General features: G+C 32.0%; 1 protein-coding gene across 1 annotated transcript; it reads right to left on the reverse strand.

Annotated features, from left to right (window-relative positions):
* Window positions 1–13,105: 13,105 nt before the first annotated feature.
* On the reverse strand, window positions 13,106–23,570 carry LOC132561214 (uncharacterized). The gene is made up of 7 exons (XM_060225944.1): window positions 23,533–23,570; window positions 20,438–20,535; window positions 19,592–19,710; window positions 17,192–17,312; window positions 15,855–16,040; window positions 14,677–14,765; window positions 13,106–13,639 (listed from the first exon to the last, which is right to left on the reverse strand). Exons 2-7 carry the CDS (start codon window positions 20,513–20,515, stop codon window positions 13,573–13,575), a joined length of 660 nt encoding a protein of 219 aa, XP_060081927.1. The 5' UTR covers window positions 20,516–20,535; window positions 23,533–23,570; the 3' UTR covers window positions 13,106–13,572.
* Between the last annotated feature and the right edge of the window lie 885 nt (window positions 23,571–24,455).

The following is a 24,455-nucleotide window of genomic DNA, read 5'->3' on the forward strand; positions in this document are numbered from 1 at the left end:
CTCGAGAGGGACGATGTAAAAATAACCCGGTAAGTCCAAAAGATTACTGTTAAAGAAACTACAAAGTAGTAAATCTCAATGTAAGGAATACAGGCTATTTTTCCCGTTGAACATAATATATTTTTCACAGGTTTAACGGCATATTTTTTCAAACGCATTACGTGAAATGAAGGAAATGTAAAGGATGTTTAACAAGAAAACATTTTTTAAATTCAAATAGTCAAAGACCGATCCAAAAATGAATCAGTGTAAAAGACGTTAAGGAAATACAAACATGCTCTGTGACATCGAATGGGTTTGCATTTGACAACAAGACAATATCACTTTATGCATGATGTTTTCTGGTAAGAATCACTTACAAAATGGTGGACCAATACCAAATGAGAGCAGACATGGAAAAGATGTTCTCACAAAAAACAGATTATTAACATTGCTTCATTTGCGTTCGAATAGGGAACAGCAAATTGTTAGTTTCTTACATCATTACTGCAGAGATAATGTAAAATTTAATCCATTTGATATATTCTTATATTTCACGGGCAAAAAAATTAATAAATATATCGTAAAAATTTCATATAATTGCAAAAATAGATAAACAAAAAGATAAATAGATAAAGTGGTATTACCAGCTACCAGTATTGAGATCACTATTCACATATTCCTATCAGGATCTTTGCTACGCTTGACACGATGAGCAAATGTTTCCGCAGAAAATATTTATTTTACATACTTATCGTATATATGTTTATCTTCTTCAGTAAAAGTGACTCGTGTGTTACAGTAAAATGATAATTCTTAACTTATTTTGTGTCTTTATTTTCTCTTCATTTTCTCGTTTCTTCTCGTTTGTAGTAAATAATTGTATCAGAAACATATTGTACATAGGGAAAAGATATTGATACAAAGTGTTTATAAAAGATTAATACTCCCAATTTTAGGTCGAGTCGAGCTCTCAAATCAACTGACACAGCACTTATTATGGAATTGGTGAATAGGACTGGACCCATTAGTCTCGGCGAGCAATATACTCTACGAATCAGTGGACAAAGTAATAACCATTCTGTACAGAATGAAAATAAAGACCTTTGCATCACTGTTTTGTCTTAAAAGACAGAAATAGCTGTTTGATTAAGTTCAGTACAGTATAATGCTCTGTCGGCCTAATTCTAAATTTGTATTGAGAAGTTCTATGCCCTTTTTGTGCTATCTTCGAGTGTTAGGCGCGACTATTGGATAGTTAGTCCCCGAGTACAGCCACACATTGCAAGCTACGTTTTTCGTAAATTATAGACATGACACTTTACTTAAATTTATTGAGTTACGAGGATAGTACCGTCTTTCAGCCCCATACCCCTCCCACCTCCATCTCAATTCTGAAATGTCTCTCAATCAGTTCTAGTTTTCCTCAATCGCCTCCTGGGTTTTCATCATTTTTTGACTTCCAGTGTCGAAATAGCTGTATGATTATTAGGCTCTCATGCTGACGTTGGATTATTGTGGTAATATGTTTGTATTCGCTTGTTGTTTAACAGAGTTTATACCTACCTTTGTTAGAACTAACTGTTTCCGTTGCATGATACAATCGAGAAAATGTCTTTCATCTTTATCGTGTCGTTTCACATGTAATAATGGATTACCAGTTATATTTAAGTCCAGAAGTGTATAATTTTCAATTCCAAGGTAATATCACATGAACGCATGGGATTGTACTTTCAAATTCGCTTTCGAGAATGACATCACTGACTATTTTGTGAATTTCGAGGACACAAAGAATATGATGCACCAGAAATGTCATTTTTATCGTCACGTGATGCATTACCATTCCCCAATGTTTATGTATATATATTTTTCAAATACCTTAACAATAGATCCGGAAACCACCATAAGAGGCGTTTCAGCTGTGAATATCAAACTCATTTCAAAATGACATTCACTTTCTTTCTCTTCAGAACATTTTACTATATTTCCTGAAAGTTGCAAAGCTTCCAGTGACCAATATTTTCTGCATGAAGTAACATTGATGGAAAACGGGTAGGTTAAGTGATGCGTGGTCCCTCATCATGTCATGAACACATCAACCAGCCTTGCAGTATTTTAATGTATTGCCCTTTAGAAGTGTGACAGCTAATCGTTATGAAGTGAAGCATTCATCAAACTTGATGCAAGATATAGTTTTCTGTAAAGTCAATGATTATTGTAGTGGTTTAGTTTCTCAGTTTAATGTATGTTAGCGATATCTATTAAATCAGATGTCAAGTTAATTATATCCAGTTATAATCTTAAGGCACAAATTTTCAGTATAAGTGATTTTAGTGAGTAGTCAGTCTACATACTTACACATATAGGTGCCACTAAATAAGTATTTTTCCTTAAATACCTCATTAAATATTTATAAAAAAATTAGTACTCGTTTTTGTCATTGATGAGAATTAAACTTCCCAATAATGAAATGTGTTATATGTTTTTCTTTATTCTAGATGCACTATTGACAAAACAATATTAACAAGGTTTCATAAACACGATATACTCTCAGCAGTAGAAGCGACAATACACGGATTCCACCTGGTTTATTCTGATACTGTCTACATCAAATGTACTGTTAAGATGTGTTTATCCACTCAATGCGAGGTAAGCAGATTTTACTATTTTCAAAAAATTAAATATTTGATTTTCCATTTGTAAGAGGGAGAAATTTATATTCTTGAACTAAATATGTCATCGAAATCAATGCAACAATGTTGTAAGATAAAGAATGAAGTAGATACTAAGTATAACAATTACCAAACATGTTACCATGGTACCCAAACGCATGTTTATTGAATAATGTGCGGTTGCAATTCATAATTGATAAGCAAGTGTGATCAATACGATACCCTTTAAGAGATCATAAGTGATCAAATTCCTGCTAGTTTTTGTATAACTGTGAACCATACATTCAACGCTATTAGTGTCAATTCCATATACCTGTACCAATAGATTAATAGGAATCAAGATAAAGCATGCTAGGTATAGCAAGAGGTATGCATGTTATCTATTTCAAACGTAAATCAGGAAACGGATAATTTACCTATATTATACATATAATTTATGTTAAGAAATATATTGATTCTGCTTCACCATGATTATAATACCACCTTATTTTCCATAACATCTAAAGCTCGTTTCATCCACACATGAATATCAAGTAAATAGATATAGCGACTTTCTTCGTATAAGCTTTTAAATATGCTATCTTTGAAACTTGATATCATCATAATTACCGATTTGTTTAACCTATGCTGATATCACTATCATGTCTATCGATTTTCTTACAGATTAAACCAACGAATTTCATTGATTCCGATTGTAATACTTACGGTTATGTTAACAACATCATACCAACCATAAACATTACTGAAACATCAAAAAGTGTAATTACATCATTTAGAGTGATAGATCCAGCTCTAAATCACGCCAGCTCATCAGCAGGTAAAATCCAGTTACGTTTGAATAATATTAAATTGTTAATTGTTCATCCTAACTCAGACAAAAAAAGCTTTATTTGCTACACTTTCATTCGTATATAAAGGAAATAGATCAAGAATAAAGCTTACCATACATAAGTTTTATCGATACAACTGAAATGTTTTATCCAAGTTTGTGTCTTTTGTACAATTTTTTCAGATGTTTCGGCCACAATTTTGCTAAATATTTTCAAATGAGACAATTTCATTGATATATCATTAAATAAAGGTTGCCGAATATTTTTCATACATGTACCCTATAATGACGAAATGATCAAGTTGTGCATTCGCTACCTTCACTTTGTGTTCTTGAATTGAATTTTACATACACACACGAAAAGAGAATGTTAAACGATAAATAGACAGATACGTTAATTACTATTTCCTTTTTTTCTAGGAGGATTTTCCTTTGTCACACCGGGCCTATGCCTACTCATGTTTGTTACCTACATCCTATCGCAATATTAAACCAAGTCATTGACTCTAAAATCATCGCTACATTATACATATCATTGATATTATGAATTCGTTATAAAGCTATATACGAATCCGTGTTTTATATCGAAAAACCATGTATAATACAGAGTGCTTTTAAGTTATCATCCTCGTAGTAAAATACCTAATTGATATTTATTTTTCATTAAATGTTGTTGAAGTATTTGCGTGTTGTCAGTGTTCTATTCACTTCTAAGTAGTCCCTGGTTGATCATGTATAGATATAGTGTACTTATGTAATCATCACATTCGACCATCGAATTGTATCCATGGTGATCGAATGGTATCCATGGTGATCGAATGGCATCCTTGACGATCGAATGTTATCCATGGTGATCGAATGGTATACATGGAGACGAATGCTATCCATAGTGAACTATGCGACCTTCTCTGTATATTATTTTATATCACTGTGTTGCGACATCTGGCTTTGTTGTGTAGTATGATTTTACTCTATCCGCATTATGTTTTTGATTCATGGATCATATTTTTGCGGTTTCGACAAATGCGTGAACCAAAAATGATGTACTTTCCGAAGACGTAGACGAAACTAGTTTTCTTAATAGATTTTATTCTCGAGTTATCTAATTGTCTCAACATTCTCCAATGCTTAAAATAAAACCACTCAAAGACAACTATCTATACAAAACTTGGTGTCACTTTGGTATTATATAATAGGTGTTGTAGATGAGGCAGAAGACGCTTAATGTTTCGGAAAACAGGGTACTATTCTTCTTGCTAGCACTTGGATATTTGTATGACTTTCAGTGTTCATGGCTGAATTAGTGTGTGATTAATATGTATTACTTTGTTTGATACTTTGCATGAATTTCGAGAGGTAGGATTCTAAAACACTGAATATTGCATTTTGTATATTGTCCCTTGCTATTTCTCGAAAGGACATTTAGACTAGACTGATTTTTTTTTCATTATGCATAACATATACAGTCAAACTTCGGTATTTCGAACTTCAAGGGACAAAGTCAAAAAGTTCGATATAGCGGGACTTCGATATGTGAATATTGATTTAAATTTCATAGAATGAAAATTTTACTCGGATGTATATGTGCATTACGCATTACATATACATGTATAAAATTCATGTCCTTTACCGATTTTTGAGATATATGTATTTGAATTCACTGGATTTCTCAGCAAGTGAATACCTGGCTATCCCCCGTGTTGGTTACCGGGTCCTTCACTAGTCATTAGAAGATACCATGATTGTATGAAATGGACATCATTTTTGGCATTTTTATATTAAAACATAGCTGAATGACATTTTGAGTTCGAGTCGACACGTCAATCAAAATGTGCTTTGGTCTTTCCGCTTGTTTTTAACAGTATGGTAATTTACACATAACCATCAAAGATGACAGCGAAAAGCAATAGTCAGATTACGGACGTATGCACTTCTGATCTTAAACAATTAACGGGATAGCCAATTGCCGTGAAGTAAACATCACAGATTGGTCCGTGTTATGTTTTTTAATTAATCACTCTTGTAAACAACGTTGACCGACTCGGAGAATATACACACATTCCGAGTGCAGTCATACACGCCGGTAGCGCGGCATGGTCTGAAGGTGTGAAAACCGCCGAAGGGTTCCATGTCAATTTTCGTACAGGTAAATTTTCAAAACTTCGAAATAAAACGTGTATGTTCCTATGATTTTATTGCAATCGGACTAGAAAAAAGTTCGAACTAGCGAGAAATTCGATATATAAAAGTTCGAAATAAGTATGGTAAAATTACTATAGTTATACAGTAAAAAATTTCGGGACTTTTTTTAAGTTCGAAATACCGAGAAATTCATCAAATATTGAAGTTCGAAATACCGAAGTTTGACTGTATTAATATGTTTTCAGGAAAATTAGTTACAGAAAGATCGTGTTAAATGTGTATAGTGTAAAATCTCCTTGTGTATCAGATTTATATTAAGACGCATCTTTCGAATTATTTATTAAGCAAAACAAATCTATCAGTTTGAGTACTTTGAAAACAATTTGATTCGTAGATATCTGTCACGCCTCCATTTACAAAGAAATATAATCCTTATAAAAACACGATGTTCAAATAAACGTTTAGAAATCATGTAGGAATAAACCGTAGAGGAATTTGCCTTATGAAATATTGAGCAAATATAAATCATAAATGTGACGTTAGATTATTCATTTAACAGAAATAAGACTCTCCAGTCTTTAAGAAAGTTCTAACTAGTCTAACATGGTTCTTGGTTGCCTTCATATTGTATAAGTATTGGAGAGTATAAACATATGATCTCAGTGCTGTACATTATGTGGTAGCACGGTGTCCTTAACCTATGACATCATATGCAAATCAGATTATGAACAGACATATCGCTCCATATGGTATTTACTATTGATGTGATCATAATTATTTCGTTATTTAAAGATTACGTTATACTTTATCTGATTGTATCTTAGTGCTATATGAAGCCTGTTGTATTCTTTACATTTGAGAACGTGACATTACTTAATTGGATTGACGAAAGTTTATATGGCGGGTGTCATCGATGAAGCAGAAGACGCATACTCTTCTGGAACACCTGGTCTTATAATCCCTGTACTTTTTCATTAGTCTTCTGTTCATGTTTAGATAAAGTTTTATGGAATATGAGTATGGATTATAGTTATATTGCCATGTTGGTATTTTCTTAATATTATTTTTCTTTTTCTTTAATATGGATTTGATAATTGTAATTATCAGTGTAAGGGACGTTAAATTTCAAATTATCGTTGACAAATAGATATGTGCTATTCAATTGCTTTTTTAAATTTTGAGCAAAATAAAGGGACGTATAGTCCAGTTAGGAAAATGTAGTCTCGTAAATAGTACGATTAGGATTATTCGAAGAATATGAGATCTAACATTCATATTTCCAAGTACATTTTTTGTGTTGATCACCAATAACGTCAACTACAAGCCAGTCTAATATATCAGGAAGTGTAAGTGAATGCACAAATATACAGAATTTATAAAAACATGCTCATTCTTGTCTGGTGTTAAAGAAACATTAGAGAGGCAGATTTGGTTATTACATCTACGAGTGTTTGATTTTAGCACTGCGAACATTATTGATTTTTCATTATCTCGATATTCCCCACCTGACCCTGGCTATTGCACAATGATCTTTTAAGCCTTATGAAAATCGATTGACCAAACAAACCACTTTCTTATCAGAGTTAAGAGCACGGTGTATTTTCTTTACGCTAAACATGCACTTCACCTGTCCAGCTTTCGTGGATGGTATTTTTATAGTCTATAGTATTTGTGATATCTATATCGAACAACAAAAATATCATAACATGATTTGAATGAAAGAATACTATTGACATAAATAACATGTGTATGGTGTATCATATACAAGTGAATACAATCTTTCAATTTTGAAATCAAATCAGTATACAGTTATACCATTGTTTCGTCCGTCCAAAAGTATTTTGTTGGCAAAAAGTTTCAAGTGTGGGAGCCAAGTGACGAAAATCATTATTTGCCAAGCACAGAAAAATAAAATTGGTTGAATACAAGCTATTATAAAGATAAGATACACTCGTCTCTTATTCAAGCTAATTTCAATATCAGATGATTGAATAAAAAAATCAAATGCATTTGAATATTTTGACCTGTGTAGGCATGCATAGACATGGCAACCCTTTCAGTCTAACAACCGAATCTATATTCCAGGGATCTGAACGGGATACAAAAATACATACAAGAATGCTTGGCTATAAATATTCTGGTTCATTTTGTGAGATTAAGTGGACATATTCGATGTCGGTAACTATTGAAATATCGTACACCCGTTCGTTTACGTTTTTGTTGCTGTTTCCTTAGAGGTAGTCCACGGATCAGTCCCATATCTAAGACCCATTTGGTCAATTTACAGATATGCTTCTTCATAAAAAATTATTTTCATGACGAATTGCACTTTACTTTAATCAATACAATATTTACTACTACCCAAAATACGGAGGAAATAGTGTTGCAACGAGCATGAGAGTGATTCTTAATGTTAATGTACTGTGCAATTATCACCCCAGCAGAAACAACACGGGGCTAAACCAACAAACAATAAATGGCTGAAATCAATATGATTTATCATATAAATTCAAGTAATGATAAGACTAGTACAAAAAGCCAGAATTTCTTATCAGATTTTATATCCAATCTGTAGACTAAGTGCCGAGCTTTTATCACCTCTTACACAAGACAAGTTTTTAAAATCTAACATCTTTTATCAACGTGACTTGGTAGTGCATACTTCGCTAACGTTTTATTGATTGATCACAAATATAGATATTTAACATTTTTTTTATTACGTGGTGTCTCGTGTCTATCAAGATCCATTTATATCAACACATTGGATAAATTAGACGAACCAACGACCTACAGTAACAATAAAAATATATCCTTTGACATTTGATTCTAATCTGAGATGTTTGGGGACTATTTCTGTGTGAATGATGAAAGTATGATATATGTGGAGTGTGAGAGCCCTCCTGTGAGAGGACACGTTTTGTAAACATGAAGGCTGACCCCAGGTCTCGAACTCTGGTAGTCTTCTAACATATACATGTCAGGCAACTAAAAGTTGGTCTGAAAAAAAATTCAGAATGACATATTTTATATTTGATCAAGGGTCGCGTCCATATAAAGATACAGAAAGTACAGAATAAAAGACCGCATGCAACAAATTAAACCTAGTGCGAATTTTGAGAAAAGCAAGGGCGCTAAAATGGATAATTTGGTATTTTATATCTAAGTAGACAGACGTGCTTTCTGCTCCTTAGCATACATAGCAATGCTATTGTTTACCTTATTCTCATTTGAAAACGTGACATTCCTTTCTTGAATTGACCTAGAATTACATCGGGGGTTTATACCATGAAAATAAAAAACTTTCACTTCCTGAACAAGTACGTTTATGATATCAAAGCCTGATCTTATTCTATTAGTATTTTTCTGGGGTCTCCGTGTAGTTTTTTCTTTTCATCACATTTCAAAGTTTGATCGAGTTTGACTTCAGAATATGTTCATGAACTACAAGTATGATAAATAGCAACAAGAACAAAACTAAAAAAAAAATACTTTTAGTTTCAATCCACTTAGTGGACGGTTTAAGATTTCAGATTAACAAAAACTTTAAGTCTTTATCAAAACAATGGTCATTTAAAGATTTCAAATTAACAAATGCTTTTAGTTGTAATGAAATTACTGGACGTTATCAGATTTCAAATTAATATATAGTTTTAGTTTTCAAATCAACTAATGGATGTTTTAAGATTTCAAATTAACAGATGTTTTTAGTAGCAATCAAATTATTGGGCGTTGTCAGATTCAAATGAACAGAAAAATGATTTCGTTTTTTTAACAATCCTGTAATTTTAGTGAATTTGCAAGTGAAATAAATTGACAAAATCTGAATATATAATTCAGTCCTTATTTACCTAATTACAACAACAAATTTGTAAAATCTGTAGAATGCAAAATCAAAAAGATATAAAAACATATTTCCTTTTTAATAAAATGAGTTTATTTCAATGTAGGACTCTTTATGTACTTCATATTGGTATATTTGAGACATTTTAAAATGAAATGCACTCTAATAGTTTCAATATAATGATAATCTGTTTCTCTCAATAAACAGATCTAACAAATTATATAAACTATATTAGACATCTATGGAACATGGATACAAATAAAACTAGCATCATTGATACAATAATATTATCCTTATATTAAATCTATTATCATAACAATAACTGACATAGACTAGATAAGATAATTATCAGTGAAAAACAAATGTAAATATATGCTGTAACATCATTGTAATTATAACACTGAAAATGTCTGGTTATCCATACTTATAAAAATATACATACAGCATAAATTAATATCATGTCAGAAGTTTTATGATATATGGTAATCATATAATCAATTTTCATTTTGCTTTAGGATATTTCACTGTTCTTTCAAAATATTTAAATTTTTGGCATATAAAAGTTTAAAATATGAAAATGATGAGCATTGTTTAATAAGTTTTATAATTTCTTTTTCCATTTCAGTTCATCTTCTTTCTCTTGATTTCATTTTTCACAAACTTTCTGACCTTTTTCTCACAATGAAATATTTTTTTAAAAATTTACAAGCAGAAAATAACTTAAAAAAAATTGTTAATACAGTGAAAATAAACACTCTACCAGGACAAGAAAATTTAGAACTGGTTACATGAAGATTTTAAGATGTGACAAGGTTAATGAACAAGCTTACTTCTGATAAGACAAGGTTAATGAACAAGCTTACTTCTGATAAGACAAGGTGAATGAACAAGCTTACTTCTGATAAGACAAGGTTAATGAACAAGCTTACTTCTGATAAGAAATTCTTCTGTTGCTGACAAGACTGAAGTACTGAAATCTGATTGAGTGTTGTCAGTGCATGCACATCACATGTCAGCTGAAAAAAGGGTCCCAGTTTGGAGTGCGAGGAAAATCTTCTGTTACGAAACGTAATGACTGCAAGTTTGCGAATGATAGAATCTAATTTGTCCATTCTCAAATTGAAAGCAAGACAGGATGATATCCACATGGATATGTGATATTTTACAACGCTGGAATGAAGAATATCACAGCTGTAACAAGGAATACACAAGAATCATTCATCAAACAACAGTTTACATAGAGATCTCTATTATTCACAGGAGTTTTGCCTGCAACTTTAAGTGTCATTATATGAACAGTGCCAACTTAAAATTGTTGAAAAACATCCTTTGTATTTTGTGAAAACATACATTTGTATTTAAAAGATATTTTCATAATTTTAAAAATAAACTTACTCTCGTTGTCAACACAGATAAGCTCACTTCTTCATTTTTGTGTAGTCAATAATCTTAAAAACGCAGGCTACAAGTAGTTCACAAATAAGCACTCCCCAAAACTTAATATTTACCTTTCACACAATGAGGTGGGGACAAATGTAATTGGAGATAAATATGAAATATATTACAAACCAAGGTGGTTTATCAATTGTAACATCGTTTATGTATAACATGCAAATATTAATGCTTCATTATGAGGCATTTGAAAAATAGATTAACAAACAGTCAAGTGTAAATGCTAAAATTCAGTTTAGATATTGAGATTCAGTTCGCTTAAGAATTAACCACTTAAAATCTTTTTTAAATAATGCAGTTTTAAGGAATCAAGTAGCAGATAACAATATCACAGTCACTTTATATAATTGTAAACAACCAGATCACAGTCACTTAGCTATATACATAAAAAAATATCACAGACATGCTCAGAGAATCCTCAAGCTTACTTCCTCTTCAATAAATTTATTATTCAATTGTAAAATCACAAAGAAAGTTCATGACTCCGGACCTTAAGGTGCTAATGAAGGCAGATTTCACTGCTTGAAAAATCCATAGATAAAGATTCATTATCAGAGCACTTAATAAATATCAGAAAAACATTTTAATGTCCAACTAAAGTGTGCAGGAGGTAAACAAGGCATTTAAGATACTTTTAAATCACAAATTTTGGATATTCAAACCTGCTTAAAAGCCCATATGTATAAAACAAATATTTGTCTATAAAGGCCACCTGTATATAACAATATCTATCTATAAAAGACACTGTTATATACTACATATCTATAGAGGTCACTTGTATAAAACAAATACCTGTCTATAAAGGACAATTTTATATACTACTTGTCTATAGAGGTCACTTGTATAAAACAAATACCTGTCTATAAAGGCCACCTGTATAAAACAAATACCTGTCTATAAAGGACACTGTTATATACTACTTGTCTAAAGAGGTCACTTGTACATAACAAAATACCTGTCTATAAAGGACACCTGTATAAAACAAATACCTGTTTATAAAGGACACTGTTATATACTACTTGTCTAAAGAGGTCACTTGTACATAACAAAATACCTGTCTATAAAGGACACCTGTATAAAACAAATACCTGTCTATAAAGGACACTGTTATATACTACTGGTCTAAAGAGGTCACTTGTACATAACAAATACCTGTCTATAAAGTCACCTGTATAAAACAAATACCTGTCTATAAAGAACACTGTTATATACTACTTGTCTAAAGAGGTCACTTGTACATAACAAATACCTGTCTATAAAGCCACCTGTATAAAACAAATACCTGTCTATAAAGGACACTTTTATATACTACTTGTCTATAGAGGTCACTTGTACATAACAATTACCTGTCTTCAAAGACCTCTAGTTTCTGGTTTAAATATACAGATGTAATACAGCATTTGGTAAATGAACCTTCGAAAGAACACAGCATTAATTTTCTCTGCTACCTTGAGTGGCCTTTCTACACAGGTTTCACTGAAACTAATTCATTTCATAGAAATTTTCTTTACAGTGTCAGAGTTAAAATCTTTTCATAGAGGTAAGGACAACATTATCAAATATCAAGTATCTTTGATGCATGGAAAGGCTAGATAGTGGAATACTGAGCCCTTGCAAGTTGGTAGGATCAGAGAATAATTGTAAATACAGGACTACCATTCACTGGCTATCAATCTTTAGATACCAGACAAATGGTCAACAATGGGACTCCTAAAACAATCTAGTTACGATATCCAAACTTTTATCCCCAAAAGGTTGAACGTCTTTCTTGAATAGACTTTTCTTGCCTCTTCATTTTTTGGTCGTTCATATATCCTACACCAGGATTCCTGGGGACAAGTAGATATTTTACTGGGACAACCCTTAGTAATAACTTAAAATAACATATATATATATATATATCTATTTTATAAATCAAAATTGTGTTTTAACAGTATCAAAATAATATACCACAGTACAAAACACAAAATTCTGCCTACCATATACACCTGTACATAAGTCACATTGTATACATACATTAAACAATCTTGACTATCACAACAAAGATGTTTAAATCACTTATTTCTATAATACATAACATAAATATATGATATTTAATCTACACCCAATATCCCTTTATCTTTCCACTGAAACCATTTTGACAATAATAAATATACCGGTATTTCTAACTTAACAAGATTTCTACTGATTGAAGTTTATGGGCCACATGTATTTATATAAAGCCAATTGATATATATATATGTAGACAAACACTATATTGTTGTCCTGTGGCAAGCCCTTCCATAAAATATGAAACATAACTTATATTTTTACCTTCTGAGATAGTATCCTATATCACATCATTGGCTATTAGTCACTGTATATACACATGCAGTATTATACATAGTGTGATATAACCTATTATGATGTCAGGTTTAGATAATAAAACAATTTCACACTCACAGCTCACTTAAAAGAAAATTATTTCTGATTAACAGGGTGAGGGATTTTCTTTAAAAATTAAGGAATTTTCCATTCACAAAATACCTTTTAATATGTAAAATTTCCACTGAAAATCTGAATGCAATATAGAAACAGTTTACTGTACACAGATTAACATTTTAGAGTTGTAATGTGAAAAAGGAAACATTTTTGAAGCACCATAAAAACAATGACAGTCATACATCTGGGTCTTGTCCAGTGGGGTCACGACCTCCTGGCTTATGACTTTTCAGATAGCCCCGCCTACAATGATAGAAACGTGTGCTGTTGATTGATAGTTAATGCAACAAAAATTTGTGTTGACAAATCAGTACCAATTAAAATTAATCATCAGTCTCAATAGAAAGCAAATCTATCAACTAAAAAAGCTAACAAAGCTATTATTAAGAAAGATCTTTCACATACATGGTATAGTATTATTTCTAAGTTAAAGAAAATAGCACAGGGAAAAATAAATTTAGCCTTAATATATATCTTAAGTTCTGAAAAAAAACCCATAATTTTCATTTAGATGTTACTTCAAATCTGCTTCAAATTCGATGATAAAGTTATTTGACAAACAAATTTGAAACCTATTTGAACAAGTCCCATAACTCTGTAAATGTTGACTGATTTGTACTTATATCTAAGTTAACTAGTTTGAGATGTTATTGATGTAAAGCAATATACTAAACATGGTATAATTCTGATGGAAAAATTGAATAACTTATAAGAAGAAACCCTAACACAGACCGAAAGACAAACAGACAGACAGCAAAAATATTATGCCGAGTCAGAAATAAATAAAAAAACCCACATAAAAGTCAACAGCAAATTTGGAAAAACATTCTGGTTAAAATGTATATTCAGGGTAAATTCATCTTCAAAATTCTTCAAAGTTTCAAGCCAGTGCAGAATAAAAAATCTAAAGGACACATCATTAAACAGGTACATCTTCAAGAAATTATATCATATTTGTTTCCTTTATAAAATGTACTGTATACATGGAAATCTTTTTAGGGATTTTCTTTTAAAACGATTGAATAATATTTGTTACGATTCAAAATCCTTCTTAATGTATGTAAAGAGACATCTAATACAAACGCCTCTCTATTTCACAGATCTAATCTTTGTGGTCACCTAAGTGTACCTGAAATGGTGGCAATATCATCCCCAGGAATAGAACCTAGTGTACTGTATTTAATTTGAATACTGATAATGTAAAAAAGTTATATGCTTTCAGACTGAACTGTTCAATATCAAAAGTGATATGCTTTCAGATTGAATTGTTCAATACTCACAGTAATGTGTTCGTTTGCTGAAGATCTGCAATCTTTGCCTCTGTTCTTTCCATCCACTCTTTGTATTTTTCACCCCATGCTCTGTTAATCTACAAACACATCACAATGATTAAGACAACCGTCTGTTGACAGTCTTTCTATTTTCACATTAGACTTGACAATAAGATATTTTTTTTTATGTGGTATTCTATCATTTTGTGATGTTTACTAGTAATAATCCATTACAAACACTGTTTTAAGTACCAGATTAGAGAAAACTTGAGAAGTACACGTACAGGGATAAGATTTCCTGGATAACCAATTCATTCCATATTTGCTTCATTCGCATTACAACAGGAAATTTTGTGAATTTAAAATGTGCAATAACTTGGAAACATTTCTCTTACTGGTCAAAACTAAGTTATAATCATCACTGAAAGAATCATACTGATTTATATATAAGATTCTTTATAGCATCATTGTAGTGATGATATAAGTTTTTTTTAAATTTCTAAATTTCAATGGAAAAAGTGATGTAATAATATACCCGAGACAGAAATGAATATTTATATACAAGTTGGAAACACACTTTAATGGAGCTTTTGTAAAAGTCATAAAGAGTAAAGCACTGCAAACTCAACAAAAATAAAGATTCTTTATCTACATTTATTACCTCTTTACAATGAATACTTTTCAAACTAATTAATTAATAAAATATCAGTCATACAAGCTGAACATAATGGTAGAAGGAAGACAATTTTTAAAAGCAAAAGAATATTTGTATATCGGTATTTCTTTTCTGACTTTCAACAACTTCCATATAAACACATGTATGAACAAACTCAGCTAAGAACTTCTACCAAAAATTTATTGTGATTCCATCAATTATTAGCATCCAAGCCCCAGTCGTTCAAAGCTTCATTAGAGTTCGCCAGCTGCTCGTGAAAAATTTTAATAGCTGCCACTAAAAAAATGGAATTTCATCAGGGAAATATTAGACACTCAAAAATCGTTTATCTGACCTGCCTCACTAAATCTATAGCTGTGAAATGATTACTAATGCTATCAATTTTGATTCTTTTATATCTGAATTTTTCACTAATCATTTATTAACACTATCCAAGCTAAATTTTACAATGTGAAGAAAAGCAAACTATTTTATAACAAATTAATTTTGACTCTGAACTGGAAAAAAGTACCTGTATCTTGAGTTTCTCCTCCATTTCACACCACTTGGCCTCCTTGACACTGAGATCTATGACAAGGGAGGTAACTCTATCCTTCAGATCTGTATTTTCTATCATTAATGCTGCATTGTCTGCCTCTAAGCTACAGACCTGTCTCCGTAAAGCTTCAATCTCAGCTTCATGGTCACATGAAGTTTCCTGAAAAATATTGTGTATAAGCTTGTACTTATTATGTCAGGTTTTGTCGGTGCAGCAGAGATACATACTCTGCTTCATCAGACAGAAATATGCACACAATCAAATAAGGTAAAATATCTTTCTTGTCAGGGTAAGACAGCCTGCACACACAGAGAACATAATCATATGCTAAATCAGATGAGAATAAATTTGAGACATAAAAAATATTACTAATTAATGTTGATAGTTTTAGATAGTTTAATGTTATTGTAAGACAGTATCTCATCTTTTCTGTTTAAACAAACTAATTCTAAATGCATTATGGCACTGATTTATCATTACAATTGTTTGTAACATGTGTAACGTAGATTACAAATCGTTCAATATAAAAGTCAGTATTGGTCTGATTTTGTTTCAATAGTAATGTTTTATCATTCTATTTCTAGTATGATGTTAAGGGGCAGAAAAATAATCATTCCCTAGTTTGAAGGTAAGACAGAAACATCTCTACCCTCAGAGGAGATTCCAGAAAGGCTAAACCTCAGCAAAGCCTTGGGTTAGACAGTCTTGAATCTCCTCCTCAGGGAGACAGTGGTACAGTCATGAATCAACTCCTCAGGGAGACAGGTGTGAATCTCTTCCTCAGGGAGACAGTTGTGAACCTCCTCCTCAGGGAGACAGTCGGGAATCTCCTCCTCAGGGAGACAGTCATGAATCTCTTCCTCAGGAAGACAGTTGTGAATCTCTTCCTTAGGGAGAGATTTCTCTGTCCTACCTTCTAGTTAGGAAGAAATCCCATTTATCTTCCTGTCTAATATATTTGTTATTTTTTTATTATTTTTTAAAAAGTAGGTGACATTTAAACTAGAACTCACACGTAGATTAATCACTGCATAGACATTGGTAATGAACTACTTGAAAATATGAGGACAAGTTATTTCCTGGAAGATGGGTATGTAACTAAATACTAGCTGCATTATAGAGCTCAGCTAGAGAGCATAAGACGAACAAACCAGAGGTCATGGGTTCAAATAACAGTGGAGCCATGAAAATAATCAATGACCTCTGTCACAGAAATCTACACCACTACACCAAAGAAATAAAATCTAGAACTATTCACATCTAAATTAAATCTAATATATGGCTTGATAATAACTTGGGTAATACCAGACCTGTTTTTTCAACAGTTCAATCTCGGCAGCAAATTTTTTCCGGAGTTCTTCTATTTCAGCATCATGATTGTTTACTGGAATATTTGGAGCTGGTGCTGGTGCCGCCTTTACTGTAGCCTCCCTGTGAAATATTGAGGATACATTGATATTGAAAAAGTAGATACCTTGAAAATTACAAAAAAACAGTGGTCTCTTTTATGAGTTTTAGAACAAATACACCCATTTACAAGCTTTTGGTAAAAACCACAAAAATCTTACTTATTGAAAAAAGCCACCTTCACAGTCTATAACTCATTCATCTTATTTAGGCTGAAGAGACATTAACTGGAAAAAACATAACAGACATGAATGCATGCTCTCCCATGTATATTTGATGGTTCTCTACAGATAGCATATATTGGTGACCCTGATATTGACCTTTGAACCCTGAAACAGAAAGTGATTCAACGTATTCACACAGTTACTTTATCACATAGTTTGATTGTGCAGATTTCCGTCAAATGTCAGATTGTTTCACTGAATTAATCATTACATGTACTTTCAACCAAAAATATTAGTGACCTTGACCTTTGCCTTGAAACCTAAAACACGGTTATCTGAGGTATTGTTTCAGTTGACCTTTATATGAAGTTTGATAATAACTAGAAAATGTCTGTAAGACATGAATGCCCCCGTCCCCCCATGTGAAATAATAGTGAAAGGTCCGAATGAAGTTGTTAGGTGGTATATACTGATTTGGGACGGGACGGGACAGGACGGGACGGGACGGGATGGACGGACATGGGCATAAATGGCGGGGGCATAAAAAAATGAAATTTGAGAGGTGGAGTTTCTTCAGTAATTTAATTGATTTTGGACAGGATCACAGAGTCTAACCAAAGCAGATCTGAGGAGAAATTTGAAAAGATGGCAGTCATGTTAAAAGTAATATACTTTCAACATATGATCATTACAGGAAGTTTTAAACCCCATGAAAATCCTTATTATGTCCATAAGCAAATTAAGCATTCTAAATCTGGTACAGGCTGATAAAGTACCATATTTTTCAGGCTATAAACTGCATCTGAGTATAAGCTACAGGACTGGTTTTTCAATTTAATTCACATATAAGTCACACTTGGATATAAGCAGCATCATATCTTACAATGTAATAAACGTTATATTGACCAAAGTTTGTTGAAAACAACAGAAGGAAACAACAGAAGGCAATTCATTAAGTTCATCAATGAAACATTTAATACAAGTTTGCAAATTAATTATACACAGACAATCCTTTTTTCATTGACGTGTTTCACAAACATAAATAGCAGTTACTGAATTTGTTTGGCTTGGAAACCTTCAAAGATTTTCTACACACATATATAGGGCCTCACTTGACGTACGGTTTACTTAACATGATCTCCATCTGTGTCTGTACTGTTGAATATTAGCAAAGGCCCTTGCATGCTGAAAAAACTCTTATAGTTTTGTATTATTTCTTGTAATTTAAGTTACATGAAGCCTTTGTTATGGTAAACAAGCAGCTTATAACCCGGAATATATGACAAGTCAAATACAAATGTTCATGGATGAACACCTGCACTAATATAACTGAAAAATTAAACTGATCTTTCTTACAGCATTTTTTTTAACACTCCTTCTTGCCTTCTAGATATCTGACAGCTTAGTACACTTTGATTCTACTACACTTTTTGTTTGCTGGGTATGCTGCCTAACAGCCAGGGTCAATTAGAAACTAGGTCTCTGTTTAGTAGCTGGTGAATATTTCACAAAACAACACACGGGAAGCCTGTTGGATGCTAAAACAAAAAGGGTAACATGCCTTGCCAAACAACACCATCACTACAACACAACACTGTGCATTTTTTTTTTTGATCAGCTACCTGACAAACAAAAATCTCACTGGGGAGAAAACTGAACCACATACCTCTTGTCTTCACCTATATGAATATATTTTTTCCTTGCTTTCCTCAATGTAACCACACCTGATCAAACTTTACCATTTACCAAAGGGCGTTCAAACTTTACCGTTTACCAAAGGGCGTTCAAACTTTACCGTTTACCGTTTACCGAAGAAACCAAACCATTGTCCGTTACCCCTTCCCACCTCTTCATTCTATCCTTATCCTTCTGAAATTCTCCCCTTTGACAGAATATATTTTTTCCTTGCTTTCCTCAATGTAATCACACCTGATCAAACTTTACCATTTACTAATGGGCGTTCAAACTTTACCGTTTACCAAAGGGCGTTCAAACTTTACCGTTTACCGAAGGGCGTTCAAACTTTACCGTTTACCGAAGGGCGTTCAAACTTTACCGTTTACCGAAGGGCGTTCAAACTTTACCGTTTACTAAAGGGTGTTCAAAATTTATGGTTTACTAAGGGAGATCAAACTTTACCGTTTACTAAAGGGTGTGCCCACTTCTAGTATCTCTCTCTCCCTCTTCAGGACTGTTGTATTTTTTGCTTTTCTTAGATCATCTAACCGTTTTCTTAGACTTGATACTTCATCTTCCAGCTTAAGAAAAAGAACAAAGAAAATCAAACCTTAAAAGATATATAGAAAAAGAACAAAGAAAATCAAACCTTAAAAGATATAATTTAACAAAAAAAAATAAGAAAATAAAATAGTGACATGGTATTATAAGCTCTCTGTAATTCAAATTTATTATCTATTGGATCTTCATAAAATCTGCTGGAATGAATTCCAAATATTTTTAGCATTATGTTTTTCTAATGTTTGTATTGCGTGTGAATATTTTTTTTTTTTTTTTAAATCTTTCAACAAATAAACAATGATCAATATAAGTTGGAAAAATTGTTTCATAATTGTTGTAAAATAAAGTAATACTAATTATAATGGAGACCATTACATATGTCTCCTAAACAACCACACATGAGTAATTGATTTAAGCTGCCTTTCATACACAAACACTCATGTAAAGTTAACTTAAATTCAACACAAAAATTTTTAAGAAATGTGTCAGGAAACTTGTCAGCAGAAGAAAGTGGAAGAACTTAGTATAACATAAGAAAAAATGCAGTGCAATTGATATGCCTCCTTCTACATATAGGGAATACAATACAAAACAAAAGTTTAAAATTTTAACAAAGAATTTAATACTAAATTGAACTTTCAAAGAATTTAAAACCAAATTGTAATACATTATGTCTTCTCTAAAGATAGAAGATCATGTTACAGTTCAATCACAGATAAAAAAAAAACTGATCTTGAAAATACAAACCTCTTTAACTCTCTGTTTGAGGATGACCTCATTATGTTTGCTGTTACTGGTTAAGGCTAACTTCTTGCTCGTAGCCATTGGCCCCACTTTTTCACCCTCTGAAATGATACAATTACAAATTATAAACAGTTACAATTAAATGCTTTGGAGACAAAATTAAAAAATACAACCTAATAAGAAGTAGCTAGGTGCAGGACTAAGTAGGCTTAATACAGGACAAACACGAAGGAACATTCATTTTTGCTAATCATATGTATTGAATAGGTATAATAAGATATGGGTTGGACTGATTGAACTGTTAGAGTAAGATACTGTACATTATATAATTATATCAAATCACTGGTATAATATGTTAATAATGCTATGTTAACAATAGATTGATGAACCCAGCCTCTTCTACAACTCTTTAGATATCAATACTGCGTCCTTCACTGTCACATAATATTTCCAATTACTTGGTGTCATATCATATTTGTATTCCACATCATAAAAGTATCCGGATATTTTTCTGGCCACCATTAAAATATCCCCACTAAAGTATTTGCAACCCGGCTTGTAAAAGGTAAATTTGAGGAAGACAACACAAATATAGTTATAGGTACCTGTACAGGTGTCATGGTGACTTAAGAAGGTAAACTGTGCATCATTACCAGTAACTTATATATATATACTATTACCCATAATAAGAATTATTTCATTAGCCATGAAAGAGTTTATGGGTTCTAAAATTTTGAGATTTCAAATTTCAATTTTTTTTCAGGTTTTTAAATTTTATCCATCCTGAGAAGTGTCTGAAGCAGTGAGTATTTGTTTTGATATGGTCCTTTGAGTAATTGTTTACAATTGAGATTAGTGTTTGTTAATAATCTACAATTCCACCATTACAACTATCAAAATATTTACTGGACTTATCAGCTCTCCATATATTCATCATTTATCTATAGACCTGTCAATTGATTATCTCACTACGCTGACCTATGTATGTAAACTCTATACTGCGTATGTATCTGATTGTCGTATGTATCAGGTCAGATATTTATAACTACAAATAAGTCCAAATTTCATCAGGTACAATGATCACTGCATAATCAGCCCTGTGTTTTTGGCTTTTATTTACCTGACTGAACAGGTTTTAAGAACATGTGATTGAATGTTTTCTTTAGTACTGATTATTGTCATTACGCACATCATTACAAGGTAAGAATAAATTGGAACTTAATTCCTTTATGTAGTAACATGATAACTGACAACAGGTTGCATGACAGATCATTTTTGAAAAATCATATTTTGGGATGTGTTTTGGATTTGATATGTCTAAAATTTCAAGTATGTATATAATTACTGAGCCGGACTTCGGTATAATATTGCTGACTGATCAGGAAAATGCTATGCACAAACTGTATACACACGGACTGTGTGACTACATTCATACAAATTTCATACAACATATGCATTAGTGATTCACATGATGTCATAATATGATAGTCATCATTATTTTTTTCTCATTGACGATAGGATTGTGTGTCGTTTACTCTAATACTTAAGAAAACGCCATGTTTTCATCACCAAGACAACAACTCCATTTCATTCTAGTTTAGGAAAAAAAAAATTGGTGCATACTTTAATAAAAAGATTGTTTTATTTATTTATATTATGTAAATGCTTCTATCAGTGTTAGTTCTGGTACAGTAATATTATTTCTCATTTCAAAAGTGTGTGTAGATGTGACAAAGATTGCACAAAAGACACCAAAGAGAATAGCACCATTTAGTAATTTAGAAGTCAGATACAGTTGAGTCAAGCAATGAATTAACCTGCATCATACAGCTGTTTCTTCTTGCTAGGACTCCTCAGTGATGCTCAGGGCCTTTTTATTTTCACATTTTTTATTTCTCTACTAACAATGTAATTGTTATGTAGTTTATAAATATACATATACATATATATATATATATATATAAGGATGCATTTTTCATAACCAAACTGCTATACCTGTATATCTCAAACATGACCTCCCTTTTAAATAAAAATAAAATAAAAACATTATCACACAGATGAGTTTTTTTTCCAAAATGATGATGCAGTTCATTTTCAGAACCACGTAAGCATAAGAAATTTATCAGGGACCTTCAACTGTCAATGTAGGACTATTACATGTAGTATTAATTACACAAACCTATATATTTGCATGTACAGGATACATATGTACATATAGCTGGTTGCTGCCAATTAAAAGCTGATATGATTTTCTCAGTTGAAAGCTTAATTCTGTAAAGATGGTTTATCAATAAAACAAGAAAAAAAAACAAGAAACAATCATATCACTGAAACTAGTGAATGCATCCAGAAAACAACTACATTTTTGGACACAAAATTCCAATAATGTACTGCATACACCAAGTTACACAATCCTAGTTTAACTTCAAGCAAAGTGATGCCATGGAAATAAAATCCTCACAAGGGGAAATAACACTGTAATTGAAGAGTTACAGGTCCTGAGTTTGATTTTTTATTTTATTGAAGGTCATATAAGTACAGCCAAGTAATGCATACACCAAGTTTTGTGATCTTTGCTTGACTGGGCAAAATAAAAAGAAAGTTTTCAGTAAATCTTTTCAGTACGTTTTCAAGAAATGCTTCTAGATTTCAATACTAGACAACCACAAGCAACTTTGACTTACTTTATTATGTGATGAGAACAGACTGATAACAAAGAATAAATAACATTGTTAATATTTCAAGTTATTTATTTCAGAGCAACGTGTATTGACTAATTATATAATGTGTAATTTCAGATTTTTTTTATCTTAATTAAATTAAGCATACAGCTTGTAATTCAAAAACATGATAATAGTTAGCAGTGAATTCGTTGTTCAATATAAGCCTATAATTATATGCTTTTATCAATTCCGGAGTGCTGGGTTCATAATCAAGATAATCTGACACGATTTGGCATTTGCACCGTTAATTTGCATTTTCCCTTTTCAACGCAATATGGCATTGTTTTCACTGCATCTAAACAATAATTACAATGGCAGACATTTATCGTCACTCAAATAGAATATAGAGTTACATTAAAACGTTACGCAACTTACCCGTTTGATTTCTCGACTGTTTTATAAATAACGGAGTCCGTAGTTCTGTTACTAGTCCGACATGTTGATAACCTCTGACCCACCGGGAAAAGTTCAAAGGTCAGGCCTAGTAAACAAAAAAATGTATACAGAAACAAATTACTATAACATAGAGACAAAATTATCAAAAAATAACAAAATACGCATTTCTGAAAATTAGGTTATTGTTTTCAGCATTATTGTACATTTCAAACGTAAATTCCTCGTTAAACATATTTAACAGAAGGGAAATGGTACGGCGTCTTTGGCGCCCCCTACCGATTCCGGCCATTTTGGATACTGCGGCGGTAGGTTTGTTGATAGTAAGGCTATCGATTAACATCACGATCATGATTCATCTTATAATGTCCCATCTGTATTATTTGTGCTAAAGTGATATTTCTGAAAACAAATTTTCTATAATTTATTCCGGTTATGCTTTCCAAATGTTAAAAATCCTTCCGTAAACTTTACTTACGCCAATGTTTTGATCATTCGGGTTTTTGTATTTCGCAGTTTGTTGTCTTGTTTTTTGTTTCACAATCCTAAGGTGGGGTTGTCGACATATATGCCAGTTACGTGTATATTATGTGCTCTTAATTATCAGTTATTCATGAGTTATTGTCTCCCAATATATTAAAACTGGAACAAACGTTTCAAATTTTGGAATCAAACAAGGGAGGTAATGCTGAGCACGGTGCTGTTCTCATTGTAGACCAAAAGTTTCCGTCTCTAAAGTGATAATTTAACATCAATATTCATATTTATTATGCTATTATTTATATAAACATGTTTACTGATGTTGCCTTCTTTAATTACAACGTATAAAACAGCAAAAAGTATTTGTAGACCGTCCTAATTTTATAATGGCTGACGAACTTGCAATTCTCAGATCTTTCCACTAA

The sequence above is a fragment of the Ylistrum balloti genome, unplaced genomic scaffold (assembly GCF_031769215.1).
Source record: "Ylistrum balloti isolate Yb309-2 unplaced genomic scaffold, AGI_CSIRO_Ybal_v1 Utg371178, whole genome shotgun sequence".
NCBI classification, from domain to species: domain Eukaryota; kingdom Metazoa; phylum Mollusca; class Bivalvia; order Pectinida; family Pectinidae; genus Ylistrum; species Ylistrum balloti.

What these genes read in the sequence shown, in the direction of transcription:
- LOC132561214 (XM_060225944.1), bottom strand. Translation starts at nt 20,515, where the DNA reads ATGGCTACGAGCAAGAAGTTAGCCTTAACCAGTAACAGCAAACATAAT. An exon ending in GGCACACCCTTTAGTAAACG is followed by an intron (nt 17,313 to 19,591) that starts GTAAAGTTTGAT and finishes AATATTTCACAG; the next exon opens with GGAGGCTACAGTAAAGGCGG. An exon ending in AGGAGAAACTCAAGATACAG is followed by an intron (nt 14,766 to 15,854) that starts GTACTTTTTTCC and finishes ATGTGTTTGTAG; the next exon opens with ATTAACAGAGCATGGGGTGA.